At 39.6% G+C, this 16,289-nt stretch overlaps 1 protein-coding gene across 1 annotated transcript; it reads left to right on the top strand.

The window, feature by feature from the left end:
- Positions 1 to 27: 27 nt before the first annotated feature.
- On the top strand, positions 28 to 15,989 carry mthfs (5,10-methenyltetrahydrofolate synthetase (5-formyltetrahydrofolate cyclo-ligase)). The gene is made up of 3 exons (XM_056380081.1): positions 28 to 357; positions 1,564 to 1,828; positions 13,200 to 15,989. Exons 1-3 carry the CDS (start codon positions 247 to 249, stop codon positions 13,424 to 13,426), a joined length of 603 nt encoding a protein of 200 aa, XP_056236056.1. The 5' UTR covers positions 28 to 246; the 3' UTR covers positions 13,427 to 15,989.
- Positions 15,990 to 16,289: the final 300 nt, after the last annotated feature.

Raw genomic sequence — 16,289 nt, 5'->3', positions numbered from 1 at the left:
CGTATAGACAGCCTCAGTCAGCTGTTGTCGTGAATTGGCCAAGCTAGGTGGCATCCACTAAACATGAATGCCATGTGTTGTTATTGATTGTTAATGTTTAACTCGAAAGTTGCACGAAGCAAAACGCTATGTCGAAACCGGTTCTTCCACAGTACTAACAGTCCGCACGGATACTGAATACTCTTCCCACAGCTGTTTGTTAAATCTGTCTTTTAGCTAGCTCGGCAGTAAGTTAGCAAAGCCAGAATGGCTGCACTGCGAGCAGCAAAGCAAACTTTGCGGAGAGAAATAAAGCGACGTGTTGCAGCGCTGAGTAACGAGGAGAAACAACGACAATCTATGGTCGTTTCACACAAGGTAAGGGAAGGTAACTCCGACTGGAAGATTTCCAAATTAATTCGTAGTATGGAGTAAGCAATTAGCTTTGCAAGCCATGACCAGTTAATACTATAAAAGCACCGTTCTTTTCCTACTGGCACTTTTCTTCACGGGTGAAACGTCAACACAACCTCCAATAAAATGTTTTCCAATTACCTGCCTTGGATATTGTTAAAATGTGTGAATGACCCATTGTGCAACATGAACTCTTGTTTAGAGAAAACGTTGCTTTCCTTCCAATAAAACACATGACATCAGGCACGGGAATAATTTGTGTCAGCCAGAGTTGAAAATGGGCAGCTAATAGTGAAATAAAGTGATTGTGGTGTCTCTAAACTATGCCGAATTGATAAGTTAGTCCAGCTACCCTTATAGAAGTCTCAAGTCGGGTCGAAGTTGTTATTCTGCCGCTGACCATCAAATTAAATGTTAAGTTTTCATATTTCTGAACGTAGTCTGACATGGTGACTGTAGACTTGAAACACGTTCAGTATTGGTTCAGCAGATCTGGTGTGGACTATCTTGTGTTCACTACATGAGACAACAACATGTCTGGACATAGCAGGTGTAACTAATAAACATTAATACGGACTCACTTTCATTCACAGTAAGTGTGTCAGTGCCAGTGAGCCACCACAATAGCAGTGTCCTTGCAATGAAACTCCTGTATGCATTTGATTACATAATTAATTTCACCTGTGTTTGAGAGGTCAAAAATATCTGCTTTGAGATTCATAATATTAAGAATTAGAGGAACTCCGTCTGTGAAGATGACTGAGTGGGCATCAATTCTCCATAGGCATTAAAGAATAGCTCCAGTTTATTACAACTTGGGTCTTATTTGTGTCATTTGGTCATCTATCAATAATAATGACATTTCACTCAAGTTAGTTGCTGAGATCTGGAAACGCAGCAGCAACATCAGAAGTCAGAGGTGTCAAGAATTATGTGTAATCGTGTGATCAGACAGGTTGGAAACAAACCTCTAGGTCTGGAAGACAAGATGAATGTGACCAGCAATATTATAGACTGATAGACTGAATCTTTATTTGTGAATCAATCATGGAAGATTAGAGTCTTGATCTTAATGTGAACATAATTATTTGTTTTGACCTCTGCTTGTGGGCTCTGATAATCACACTGATTCTAACTTTCTCTCTCTCTCTCTCTCTGTTTTTCTTTCAGCTGTTCAGACACCCCAAGTATGTGTCCTGTAATCGGATTGCAGTATTCCTCAGCATGGATGATGAAGTACTGACTAATGAAATCATCAAAGATGTGTTTAAATGGGGCAAAAGCTGCTTCATCCCCAGATACAACAGCAGCAACAGGCATATGGACATGCTGCAGCTCAACAGTCTGCAGGACATGGAGATGCTGCCTATGACATCCTGGAACATCCAACAGCCTACTGAGGATGACCACAGCCGAGAGGAAGCCCTGGCTGCAGGTAATGCACGCACGCACGCACACACACACACACACACACACACAAACACACACACAAACACACACACATACAGGTGAAACTCAAAAAATTAGAATATCGTGCAAAGGTTCATTTATTCCAGCAATTAGATTTACAAGGTGAAACTAATGTATAACATAGGTTCATAACATGCAACTCAAGATATTTCAAGCCTTCATTTGATATAATTTTGATGATTATGGCTTACAACTTATGAAAACCTCAAATTGAAAATCTCAAAAAATTAGAATATCACATACAATTAATAGAAAGGGGATTTTAAACAGAGAAATATTGGCCCTCTGAAAGGTTTAATCTTGCATATGTACTTAGTACTTGGTTTGGGCCCCTTTTGCATGAATTACTGCCTCAATGCGGCGTGGCATGGATGCTATCAGCCTGTGGCACTGCTCAGGTGTTATGGAAGACCAGGATGCTTTGATAGCGGCCTTCAGCTCTGCTGCATTGTTCGGTCTCATGTCTCTCATCTTTCTCTTGGCAATGCCCCATAAATTCTCTATGGGGTTCAGGTCTGGCGAGTTTGCTGGCCAATCAAGCACCGTTATCTGATGGTTATTTAACCAGGTTTTGGTACTTTTGGCAGTGTGGGCAGGTGCCAAGTCCTGTTGGAAAATGAAGTCAGCATCTCCATAAAGCTTGTCTGCTGAAGGAACCATGAAGTGTTCTAAAATCTCCTGATAGACAGCTGCGTTGACTCTGGACTCAAAGCACAGTGGACCAACACCAGCAGATGACATGGCTCCCCAAACCAACACAGACTGAGGAAACTTCACACTGGACTTCATGCATCTTGGATTGTGTGCATCTCCATTCTTCCTCCAGACTCTGGGACCTTGGTTTCCAAATGAGATGCAAAATTTGCTCTCATCGGAAAAGAGGACTTTGGACCACTGAGCAACAGACCAGTTCTTTTTGTCTTTAGCCCAGGTAAGACGCTTCTGACGTCGTTTGTTGTTCAGGAGCGGCTTGATAAGAGGAATACGACATTTGAAGCCCATTTGCAGGATCCGTCTGTGTGTGGTGGCTCTTGATGCACTAACTCCAGCCTCGGTCCACTCCTTGTGAAGTTCCCCCACACTTTTGAATGGCCTTTTCCTGACAATCCTCTCCAGACTCCGGTCATCCCTGCGGCTTGTGCACCTTTTTCTTCCACACTTTTCCCTTCCAGCTAACTTTCTATTAATGTGCTTTGATACAGCACTTTGAGAACATCCAACTTCTTTTGCAATTACCTTTTGAGGCTTTCCCTCCTTGTGGAGGGTGTCAATGATGGTTTTCTGCACAACTGTCAGGTCAGCAGTCTTCCCCATGATTGTGAATTCTACTGAACCAGACTGAGAGACCATTTAAAGACTCAGGAACCCTTCACAGGTGTTTTGAATTAATTAGCTGATGAGCGTGTGACACTTTGAGCCTATAGTATTGAACCTTTTCCAAATATTCTAATTTTCTGAGATTTGGAATTTGGGGTTTTTTAAAAAACTGTAAGCCATGATCATCAAGATTATAACAAATAAAGCCTTGACATATCTCACTTTGCATGTACTGAGTTTATATCACGTGTTAGTTTCACATTTGAAGTTGAATTGCTGACTTGAATGAACTTTTGAACAATATTCTAATTTTTTGAGTTTCACCTGTACATAACATCATCTACAGTCTAAAAAGTAATCTGTCTATTGCTGTTTAACAGATCACATACTTATTCATAGCTGTTAATGCATTGCTTTGGTACTTGTAATGCAATTTTCAGTACTAACAAACTAATATTGGGATAAGCCAATCAATATCAGAGCTTTTACAAGCCCTGTAAAAATGAGCATTACAAAACAAATGGCCACCCTCCAACAGTGATGATTCGCTCCTGAGGAAGAAAGAGCAGGGCTTCGTGTGCTGATCCTTTTGCTGGAAGTTCACTTCAAGATCTACTTTAGGAAGTCAGAAATAAAAATGTTGGAAGGTCATATCAAGAGAAACTTTAAAAAGTACCTGAACAGACGCAGGCAGTCTGATACCCTGCAGGGCGCCCTGGAGAAACATATTCAAGACAGTACAAGTGGGAGTCACTGAAGTTCATTCGTTAATACAGAGTCGACCTAATTTGAAGCCTTTTGAGTGATGGTCTAATTATGATGGATGATTATGATGAATCATGATTATGATGATATGATGTGCTCAGCGTGGGCTTGTAAACATAACAGACTAAACATGAGGTCTTGTTTAGTTAAAATGTTTTGTTTGTTTGTTTGTTTGTTTGTTTTTTAGTATTGTACTTGACAGTATTGACATGTTCAGTTAAAAACATAGTTGTTGGCCCTAAACTGTGGAATAGTTTGCCACTAACTATTAGATCTTCCCCTCCATTGACATAATTTTGCCTTTATTTGATAGGGACAGTGAAGACAGACAGGAAATGTGTTTTCTTTAGCCTTTCGTCATCATGAAGACATGTCTGACCACACTCTTCTATTTTGTATTTGTTTGTATTTTATTTGTTGTTTATGTGGGGCTGTTTCTGTTATGATTTTATCAAGCTATTCTCTGTTTTAATCAATTACCTTATATCCTCTTATATCCTGTTTGTATTTGAGCATTCCTGTATTTTAGCTTTATTGCAATCATCAAATAATCCAATAATTTAATCTCACTGTTAGGTTTGTTGTTTTAAAATGTGCTCTATAAATACATTGGCTAGATTTGACTGGTTGTGGAGCCAGAATAAAATGACACAGAATCACCAGCAGATAGAGCTGTTGTTCTTCTAAAGATCCAAGAAATAACTCTGCGCATGGTCCCTCATCCAGACAGTCAGTTCATCTGACCTCTGCATTTACCAAAACACCAGCGTTCATGTATGAGCTTCCCCTGGAGGATCAGGTTTGATCATGGTATCACAAATCTAATGAGTGACTACAGTTGAGTTTAAGACACCATTTCTTATCATCAGCCTACTGTGCTAATACCACCAGGTCCCTGAATTTCTGACCTTTGACTTCCTATGTTTAGATTTCCTCTTTGGCTGAATCCAAATATTTCCCACAGAAATGCAGCAAATTCTCACATTTGAAAGGCTGGAAAAAGAGAATGGTTGGAATATTTTACTTATAACAGCAATGATGGAAACGATTGATTATCAAAATAGTTGGCAATTATTTTTCAATTACCTAATCAATTAATCATTGCAGCTCTAATGTCAATTGCTATTAAAGCAGCTAACATTAAGTAAATCCCTTCGTTATCTCTGCATAAATCTACTATAATGCTCTTGAAAAATCAGCTGATCCCTAATGGATGCTCAATTTTGATAGAATAATCAGCTACAGCCCGTCCTATAGTGTCCCATCATGCATTTGGACATTATCGAAGTTATGTAGGCAAGAACATGATGCCAACATTAATAAACGTCTTAAATCTTATAATAATATTTATCGATTAGCCATTCACATTAGGCTGTAAGTAAACACTGGAAACAAATGCATATACCTAAGTTTAAGGGTTAAATAGCTTGACTCAGCTGTGTGATACTATCCAGTCACATCTTTTTTACCAAGCCTATACCAGCGCCTTATGCATTTATTGTGAAAAATCACACATGCACCAGTGACCGAGGCTGTAGGCACATCTTCACTGAAAACCTGGAATTTATTTTCTCTTCCACTGTCCCACTCACTTTTCAGCTGCACCTCATGTTAATAGTCCATACAGGTGGGGAAAATGATTTATTACTGTAATGTCATGCACTGTTGGGAAGTCAATAATGATAATGTGAACATAAATAACTCTCCTGTAGGTAAGTTAAAGGGGACATATTATGCAAAATGCACTTTTCCATGGTTTTCTATCGGTAGTATGTGTCCCTGGCGTGTCTACGGACCCCCCAAACATGAGAAAAGTCCATCCTCTCGTTCTTTTGCTTTCTCCACCTTTCAAGAAATGTGTGCTCAAACGAGCGGATTGGAGATTCGCCCCTGGTGACGTCAAGAAGGGCGATGCCCCTCCCCCCGGATGGGTGACGCTCCCCGAGCTAGGTGTGTGTTCCGCCCTCTGAGTCCGTGTTGCAGACGGTATCGTTACTTCCCTCGCGAACACTGGCTTTCGGTGGAACAATGTCGAAGGTACGAGCGAAACACAGTAGTTGCTTTGTTGTTGGCTGCACAAACCAACACAGGAGTCTTTTTTTAATCCCTACGCCCGAGGATCTGAAGACCCAGTGGATTAATTTTATTTTTGATGGAAATGTTCCCGCTCCAACTCCGAAAGTGTTGTACGTGTGTGCTAACCATTTCACCTCGGACTGCTTTCTCAACCTGGGCCAGGACAATGCAGGATTTGCTACAAGTCTCAAGATAAAGCTTGGATCAGTACCGACTGTCCGTGACCCAACTTTGAACTTCGGAGCTGTAAGTTTTACCAGTTTATGTTGCTTTACTGTTTGTTCACGAGAGCCTGTTGCGTGTGTTGTTAGCATGGCAGCTAACGTGGCTAACGTTTAGCGTCGTCGACACGCAGCCGGGTATAGCCGGGTACAGATTGTATGCAATTCTTCTGCTTGGTATCGCCGTGTGACATTGATTAGAGCCACCCTGTTAAATGTATTATACTTTAAAGGCGTTTTAGCTGTCTGTAAAGTCAAGCAGGTAAAATTCGGACTAAAATTAGGCTCTGTATTGATTAGCATAGGTGTCCGGGCTTGTTTATTAGTGCTGTGAAAGTTATTATTGAGAGTCATGCCTTATAACGGCCGTTTTAACGTTTATATCATGTTTACAGACACAGTGCCTGTAGGGAATATCTAGATAAGCACACAGTTAAGTGGATATGTCCAAGGGGATAGTCTATAATACACATTTTTTGCATCTTGCACATATAATGAGCTATTTGCAGCATTTACAAGCTATCGACAACCCAGTTTACACATAATTGAGAGCATCTGTTATCATTCTTGCACTGTTTGCAGCTGTTGCCATAACTACACATTTGAGGAGATGTTGGTGTAACCTCTGTTTCCTCTGTTCAGGCCATCTATACAGCTTCCTGCAACAGGGGATGTTGCATGCCAGACTGACCCACTGCAGGCACACAGTTATCCTTGAAGAGTCTTCAGCCTCACATCAGAAGTACAGGTCTGTAGCCATCTGAAGTGCATCTACTTTTGATAAACCTAACAGTCATTTATCAGTCTTGGAATAATGTGCAGGTAAATGAAGCTGTGGTTACTTAGAACTTGTGAGAGTGTGTAGGCTAAGGTTTCTGTCATCATCTGTCACCTGGCTGCCATGTACTACAATGAAAATGCTGACCGACCACAAGCCCAAACAAAAGAAGGTGAACCACTGTTCAAGGTCCAATTTCCAAAAGCCATGAAGGGAGAATGCAGAGCTAAACCAATTAAGACTGGGCTGACATTCTATAAGTGTTATATTATTTTATTTTTCAACCAAAAATGTTTTGTACACATTGTATTAAATATTGCACATATAATGTTATGACAGTTCCATCAACAACAAAATACAGTAAAGAAAATATCAGGAGGTAGTTAGAAACAGACTTTCAATCATTGTTTTGTAAAAAAAAAAAAAAAAAAGTGAAAAATGTAAAAAAAAAAAAAAATCTTTTGTGTTTTATCAAACAGGGAATGTGGTGGACCTCATATTTGAAAAAGTCTTTGTGACCTGGGACCATACACAGAAGCTGCTTTGGCCATCCCCATCCCAGAGGACCTCACTGCACAGTTCGAGCGGCCTGAGAAGGAGGAGGTCATATCCAGCTATGTGTCCCGGTTCTATCATGGGCCAGTCTAAAGCCCACGTACCGGCCTGTGGCGTCAGGAAACACGGCATGGATGTGTAGGACCACGCAGGCTGGAATGACGACCCAGATTCTGCAACCAAGGAAGCCCCAGCACCAGCTCACAAAGCTCCTATAGGCTAGATACCTGTACTGACTAAAACAACTGGACAGGGCATTTAGTCTTGCAAACATATATCTATGTTGTGTCTCACAATTTTTTATATGGATCCAGTGAATCCTACAGTTTTTTTTTTTTATCACTGATTATAACTGCCTCATTTGATGTAAATAAATGCTTGATTGTTACTAAAGAAATGACTCCTCTGAATTCATATATTATATGCACACTATCTGCTGATAGAAGAACTTTACAGATCAAAGAGCAGCTAAACTAATTTATTTGAGTGTGTGTTACTCTATTTGTGGTGTGTTATTACCATTGTAAAATTATGTGCACTGAAGTAAAACAAGACATCTTTTATTTAGATTGAAACTATGTTTTTACAAAGAAGCAAAACATACTGGTGTATTCCTCTCAACTGTAAAGGACCGTAGTCAGTGCGGTACATGTTGCAGGCATTCTGGAGGGAGTACACAATGAGGCAGAGCGGCTCCAACCCAGGACGGCCGACCGTACATGGTAAATCTTCCTCGATCTCCCATAGCCGTCTGGTAACCTACAGTGAATTGCAAATGGGACATTCTATGGTTTATTATAAATGTAATGTAATCAAAACAAATTACTGATTAGTTTGTCCAGTGAGAATGCTACCTGTGGTATCTCCTAGCAGCAGATATTCTCAGCTTCTGTGGGCATGGTTGCACAGTTTCCACAGGAGCACCTATCCAAAATATATAACAGATATAACCAAGGTAATTTATAACATGTCACTTATTGCATATAATGTGGAGCTTGACAACAGTGTAGTGTAGAAAACTGCCCAGTTTAGTCTTTGACTAAAGATTACTGTTGCTGTCAGACATGTTTATGCTGATTTACAGCTTTTACTGTAATACACAAAATAAATTTACTACATAAAGGAATATGTCATGATGAGCATCTCTGCTCAAAACATGGAGAAAAATGATTTACTTTGTCAGCACCTATTAATATATCTGACTAGTACTGACATTGAACACCTGTAGCAGTCCACATACAACAAACATTTTCAGACTGTAAAAGTATATCTAAGGAGGCATGACAGATAACTACATTACACTATTCACAATAGTGCTTATTTACCAAAAGAGCTCCAGTAATGACGAGACAGTAACAGTTAGCATTAGCTACCTAGCTACATGTTAGTAACTGTGTGCCAGCTCTCATCAACAAACTGAAAATGTAATGTCAAAATACACAAAATTGGTTACCAACCATTCAGAAACGTCCTGCTGCAGTTGTAGAGTTTGAACTTCTTCAGCAGCCTCTCCCTCTGGCTCAGATTCTGGATAAAAGTTGTGTGGTTGAACCAAATCGCTACCGACGCCAGGTTGCCGGTCACGGTCACCGTAAACATTAGAGCACGGTGCCAGAAGCCCGAACGGCATCCCCTTCCGGAGAGGGGCGTGGTCAGGCACAGCTCATTGCATTTAAAGCTACAGACACAGAAACAGCCTGTTCTGAACAGGGCTGAAAAAGAGGGGTTTACAGGCATGCTGAAATATAGGATCGGAGTGGATTTTTTAGCAAAAAGCTTCAAATACATGCTTTGGGGACCTCTGAGACTTATTCAAACTTGTTGAAAAGGAGCATAATATGTCCCCTTTAAAATGAATGAATGAATAAAACAAATTTGTGTGAATGCAGCTTGTTTTTTCATATCTGCTTGCTGAGTGGTTGGGAAATCTGCACATTATTATCACTGTACGAGGGACCCAAGCCGGATTTATTGCTACAGAGGCTGTTGGTTGTGACAGACTCAAACCATTGTTTCAAAGATACATTTTCCTTGTCACTCTGATGTTGTTAGGAGAGAGAGTGGAGAGTTTATGAGCAGGAAACATGCACTCTCTTTTGCATTCTACACACGTTTAGTCAAAAAAAAAAAGAAAAGGTTTTTAATAAGCTCATAGTGATTAATGACATCTCTTCTGCCTCAGATAGTGTGCACTAGCAAGAGCTGTGTTCCCAGAAACCCCTAACAGGTTAGGACTCCTCTGGAGCTCTCTTAAATGTTGGCCAAGATAGGAGTGACTTCCTAAGTTAAGAAAGCTGATAAAATACTTCTATTCCTAATCCTAAAAGTAGGACAACATTTGTGTCACTCTGAAGTTTTGGCCAGTCTGGACTGATTTCCAATTTAAGACACTTGATAAATATGGGCCCTGATCTGCTCTTGTATCACTGTAGCCCACTGCAGCACATGCCTAAGATACATTTAGCATCACAGTAGTTTAATGTACATTTCCATAATAATAATAATAATAACAATAATAATAATAATACCTTTGTCTATATAATAATACTATAAAAATTATGTTGTAGCATTTTGAGGAAAAGCAGTAATAAGTTCTAACTACTTGACAGAGGGCTTTTGAAAAGTTATAATAATGGGCTTAATCTTACAAAATGAAATAAAAAGTGTAGCTTGACTTTCCATTTTTTTTTTCTTTATGTTGAAAACTGCAACAGTTGACCAACAGTGTTTTTATAGTAAACAATCCCAACATGACAACTGAACAGCTTTAACACATCCTTTTTCTTTCCCTCTTTTATCCCACTTTCCCCACTTATTTCTCCCATGTCGTCTCACACAGTGTGTGGGTCTGGCTGACTGATTCAAGTCTCACACTACCTCTGATGCATGTGCACAATTTTTGAGCTCCCTTAGCACGTGTGCCAACTTACATGAGTTTTAGAGCATCCCAAGCCCCTCCAAAAATGCATTTTCCAACAGAGTAATAATAATCTCTACAAAAACAATAATTCCCCCTCTTGGTTCTCGATGCTCGATGCTAATTATCTCTGTTGAAAAGAGAAACTCACAGGAACAGATTTGTAACGTGAGTAGTTATTGTGTTGAATGGAATTTTGTGATGTGAAAATATAGATTATAATCAATTAATCAGGACAACAGGTGATCATGGAGGAAGTATTGAGTTTACATCAGCAGCAAATCAAAACAGGAGCAGATCAGAAAACAGGAAAAAAGTTTGAAATTATGAATAAAGACCTATTTAATATTTAAATGGTAAAATTAAGAGTGAAGGGTACTATTTGAACTTTTGCTGCATTAACATAAGAAATGCGAGGGTAGATATCTAGAGTTACATCAAAAGGAGGGTGTCACTCAACACGACTTAGGACCAGATTAACTGTGAAAATGGCAGTGAAGAAGAAGAGCTCACAACACAGTTCAGTGATGAGGCGAGATCACTAAGCTAAGAAAACAAATGATAACTGTGAGGGAGCAGCCGGCTCCCCCTCACTAAGCAGGTGCACAGCTCCTACTCACACAGTTTCTTGATTAATGCGTCAGATTAGATGAATTTTCAGGATGTTTTTGTTTGACATGTTTTCTAGTCTGTTTCCGTTCACTCTCCGAGTGGCGATTTTCCTGGGATCAGCACTGTCATTGAGGCGCAGCCATCAGTGTGTTGTTGACAAGGGCCTGGTGTGTTCAGTCAGCCTTGTTGGGACAAACCAAATGGACAGAGGAGAGGGGGGATGTTGGATAGGCGTGGGTTATGTTTGGTTTGGGGTGTAAATATTTATATGTTTGTTTTTTTTTTTTTTTTTTTTTGAGAACTGTGTAAAGGTAACGATTAGCTACAGTACATATGTAGACTAAATGTTAGTTTGTTTTTGGTCCTGGTTATGGGTAGATGGGGAATCTATGTCGCTCTCCAAAGCTGGAAATATACGGTCCAATCCCAGTGTCCTCGGGCTCGAGGCTCGTTCCCAGTAAGTCCATGACGGCTTAGTTCTGTCCCACCGTCAAACCATCCAGAGCATGAGGGCTCTCTAAAGACATTTGAGCCCTTTCTGGACACTTTCCATAAGTCTGCATTTCTGCAGACTTTGCCTGAGGGAATTACCCAAAGTTCATAGCGTTGTGACATTAAACACAGGGTTACCATAGTTACCAAGGGTTGCCCAGAAGTGTAAAAAAACAATAAAGAAAAGGCCATAAAACAGAAGAAATAATAAGATAGAAAAACAGTTAACACACAAGCATGAAGGGAACAAACCCTAATGTTAGCATTACAAGAAAAGAGACATGACAGTATAAACACAGAGCTCACTGTGATTCAGAGTAGTGTGTAGTTATCTATCCTATGACGACATGATTATAAATTCCAAATCTGCTTTCATCAGATCTGATCCAGTGTTCTTATTTTGTTTTCAAACCGGGAGTGAAGGAAGGGAATAAGAAATTTTATATCAAAAGTCTCAAAACAACAATTGTATGCAACATGTTTTGGCATCGTTAAGGTGACATGCTATGTCATATAGTGCTGTCCCATTCCTCTTTATTCCGTTTGAGCCGCTGCAGCGTCTCGCAGTCGATCACTGACCAGGTGACGTGAGTTTAGTCTGTGAGGGTTCAGGGCTGAGGCCTTAGAGGTGACTTTGGGATTGAGCCTAGCTTTGTGTAAACTCAGTGAAAGACAGAGCTCTGCCAACATGTGAATGCTGTGTTTCTTCCTGGTGGTCGTATGTCTCAGTAGTTGCTGCCTTCCTCAGTTAAGTAAGGGGCCATTCTCCCATCCAGACTTTACAATAATGTAGTGATGATTCCAAAATATTTACTTTGGCTGAGGTTCAACACTACCTGAAAAACCCTGAGGCTCTTATCAAAATGTTAATAATAAAATTATGACATAATGTTTAACATATGTCAAATTATGAGCACAGAACATGTTCATGGGAAAGGAGATGAAGCTAGATATCTATTGACACAAATCAAATATGTATTAAATGTACATAAGTCATCACAACAGAGAGACAGAGTTGGAGCAGCAGGTCCGCTGGAGAATGTGCAGATGGTGTTATAGATGTTAATACTGCGATAAATGCAGTCAAACACACACACTTAACTGTAGTTAAGTAGCATCCTTTAATGAGCTACAGTTCATCGACAGTAATGTTTAAATTCACATTTGATGAACACACTTCCGGACCTCGTGAATCAAGCTGAAAACATAAACATCCTCTGTTTGCATGTATTCTGATTATTTGTGTTGTCGTTCCATAAATGCATATGCAGTGAGGAGAGATGCATCTTCTAAACACACAAACACAAACTACAACTCCAGCCAATTCAGCATGAAGGGGACATGAATGTCTGTAACTAATTACTTTGCAACCCATTCAATAGTTGTATTTCACTTTAAACCACATGATCATTAGCACTTGGGAATGTTTTTGACCTGCAGCACCAGAGCACTGTTTTCTACCCTGTACCAGTGGCTCTGGCAGTTTGGCATGCAGGGGTTAGAATCATCAACTTATCTATAGACTTCAAATACACAGTCACATCTTGGACGAGGGTTTTCCAGACCTTCATTACTGATGACTCTGTCTGCTCTCATTATCCAGGAGGTCTGGACCTGATCTTGATGCCAGGCCTAGGTTTTGACAAAATGGGGAAGCGTCTGGGACGAGGGAAGGGCTACTATGACACGTACTTGGAGCGCTGCATCAGACACCCTAAAGGAAAGCCCTACACCATCGCCTTGGCCTTCAAAGAACAGCTGTGTCAGGAAATCCCTGTCGATGACAACGATGTGCTCATTGATGAAATCCTGTATGAGGATGATGACTAGCGAGTCAATCACCAGTAGTCAATTTTTAATTGTGCACTCTCATTTAATACAGATACACACTTTTTTCACTGCAGACATTTTGATTTGTTATGGCAGGAAGAGCTGAGGTGGAACTAATGAGACCAAGGATGGGCCTCTGAAATCTCCTATAGCAATACAGCCATCATTAATGTTATTATTTCCACCTATGGTTTTCCTGCTATGACTCAAAATATCTGTTGTGGTATCACACAGCTTAAGCTGCTAATTCAGTGGCTGTATTGATAATGTGTGTTTAAGGTAAACCTGATGCTTTCTGTCAGTATTCTGCTCCTAATATCAAGCTGCTGCTGTTGCTGTAAAGAGCTATGAACAGGCAGGTTTTACTGAACACTAAATACTTCAAATGGAGAATTCAAATATTAATGGACAATTAAATTAAAAGAAGTGCAAATAAAGTTGGCCTGTATAGTGTTTCAACATAGGCTGATGGACCCCTCATTGCCTTTACATTCACATTGTTGAAGATCCTTCCACCTCTTTGTGACTGACAGCACGCCACAGTGAAGCTCTTGCCCCGTTTGTGTAAGAAGATGTTGGCAACTATTTAGCATCACTGCTGGAGCACAGAGGAGACTGACTGTGTTATTACTAGTTGGCATATTGAAGCTGTATGAAAGTTTAATCAGTCAAGTAATGCATGCAGATTCAATTGCCCATTTTGCCCTTTAAACTCAGTCTGACCCTTACTCTTTCCAATCTAGTAATGAGACACAGATGGTGAGAGAGTGACCAGGGCTGCGGTCGAAAAGTGTTTTTTTCTTAGGAAGGTTCAGACTGAGTAAATGAACTGAAGTATCAGAGCTGCTCCACTTCTCTACATGATAAGGAAAGGAGTTTCAACGCTTCCTATCTCATCTCCTTTAGCCTAGGAAGCACTTGAGCTTCCTTTATGAAAGAAAAGGAGAAATGCCGTCCCACAATTCCTTGCTGCAGCAACAATTTAAGTGATGCATCATTGTAGTTTCACCTTGGCAGAGCCACGTAAATGTAGAAACAACAGAGAAACTGTTTTATGTTTGAGACTCGATCCAGAACTGATGGAAATACTCGTCTGATTCACTGAAGCCCAAATCCACAAATATGATTTCTTCTCTTTGAATCCAGTCAGGAGTCGTCATGAAGAAGAAGCAGATTGAATTTATAGTCAACAATATCATCATCATAAAAACATATTATAGCCTATACATAAATGTTGTCTCACTAAATCCCCTCTCATTGTGTAAAGACCTCAAAATTAATTTTATCTACTTAACAAATCTCAAAAGCTTCTATGCCAGAAAACTATATACAATTATGTCTGAATATAATTTATTCTGATCTCTTGCTCAGTTCATTATTTCTATTTAATTACTATTTTAATGGCTCAACTTTCTCTTTTTATTTCTGTCATGTCATATTACTAATTAATACTGCATATTATTTCAACATTTCAGTTGTTTGTTTATTTCTGTGGATTTATCATCATCCATTTGTTATAAATGAAGTTGGTTAAAAAAAAGGAGCTTATAGTAAGTGCAGTTGTGTTTTCTCTGCATCGTGTTTGTCTTTTCCAAAGTCCTCATGAAAGTCCTTCACATCTTGGTGTGAAGTGGTTAGGAAAGGAGATTATTTTGACTTTTTGATCTCAGCCCTGGACTTTTCTGAGTGTGTGTGAGCTGCACACTTGGGGGGGCTGTTTGTCAAAGGGGTCAAAGAAAAGCACAACTTGTTAGTGGAAGGAACATTTGTCGTTATTGAGGTCAAGATCCACAACAAATACACTTACAATAACTGTGTGTCGACCACCTCTCATTACATGACTGTTTCATCAGACCAGCTTATTGATTTTCTTGTGCCTTTTACTGGAATACTGAAGTCCCCCTACAATCAAAATTATAGTTTTGCTTGTTGTTACATCATTTGGATGCTTGTCCTTCTCTGTGCAGACTGATGGATGTGTGACCGGAGTCATGGTCCAGAATGCGACTTGGACTAATGTGATGTGAAAAACATGCAGATTTGAAACGTTAATTTGTTGTGAAAAGGTTTGTAACATGATGCAGGAGGTCAGGTTACCGTACAACATACAACTGTTGCCTGGCATAATATGTTTTACCTTTAAAAAGAAAAAAAAAGTAATGCTGATGTTCATGTATTTTGATGTTGGCAACCAGCACCAACAGTCACTGCAAATCCATAATATCAAATCATATCATAAATACTAAAATACCATGGTGAATTGCTACGCACACATGCTTCCCACTGGATCAGTCCTTTCCATTTTAGACAGTTTACGAAGCATTTGTGTTTTTAGTTTTCCATTCACTGTCACTGAACACAGAAGGATTGAAACTATTCATTCCCTTGGTTGATGTTACCTCACATAAAAAAGCACCTGTGTGTGTCCAGAGGAAACTGACACAGTTACAACAACATCCACCACTTCAAAATGTAATTTCACTAATACATGACAGTTATCTCATTGGGACCTTCCCCCTTTTTTATAATTGAGTTTTATAATAATAAAGAGTATAATTTTTAATTTTTGTATATCTGCATTGTGTGGTTATTCTATGGTTCTGGCTCAGTGGCAGTGCTTTCTTGCCACACCTGTAAAAAAACCCACTTTCCCATTCAATTGAACGGGAAATTGGAAATAAGTAAAATCAGTATAATGACAACTTCTAGTATTATAATAACCTGGAATTAAAGCCTGCTTAGAAGCATCCCCATTAATTATTATTTAATCTGGTTTTGCCTTTACAGTAATTTGTCTGTATGCATGAATTCAAATAATTAATATGCAGTTAATAATTTAAGGCCGCTTCATACATGATAGAGC

Source organism: Seriola aureovittata, chromosome 1 (assembly GCF_021018895.1).
Source record: "Seriola aureovittata isolate HTS-2021-v1 ecotype China chromosome 1, ASM2101889v1, whole genome shotgun sequence".
In the NCBI taxonomy this organism is placed as follows: Eukaryota; Metazoa; Chordata; class Actinopteri; order Carangiformes; family Carangidae; genus Seriola; species Seriola aureovittata.
The sequence above is the reverse complement of the archived record's forward strand: the minus strand, read 5'-3'. Positions and strand labels throughout refer to the sequence as shown.

Excerpts from the sequence above, each read along its gene's own strand:
- mthfs (XM_056380081.1), top strand. The coding sequence starts at position 247 with ATGGCTGCACTGCGAGCAGCAAAGCAAACTTTGCGGAGAGAAATAAAG. Across the intron at positions 358-1,563 it reads CTATGGTCGTTTCACACAAG|CTGTTCAGACACCCCAAGTA; the intron begins GTAAGGGAAGGT and ends TTTTTCTTTCAG. Across the intron at positions 1,829-13,199 it reads AGAGGAAGCCCTGGCTGCAG|GAGGTCTGGACCTGATCTTG; the intron begins GTAATGCACGCA and ends CTCATTATCCAG.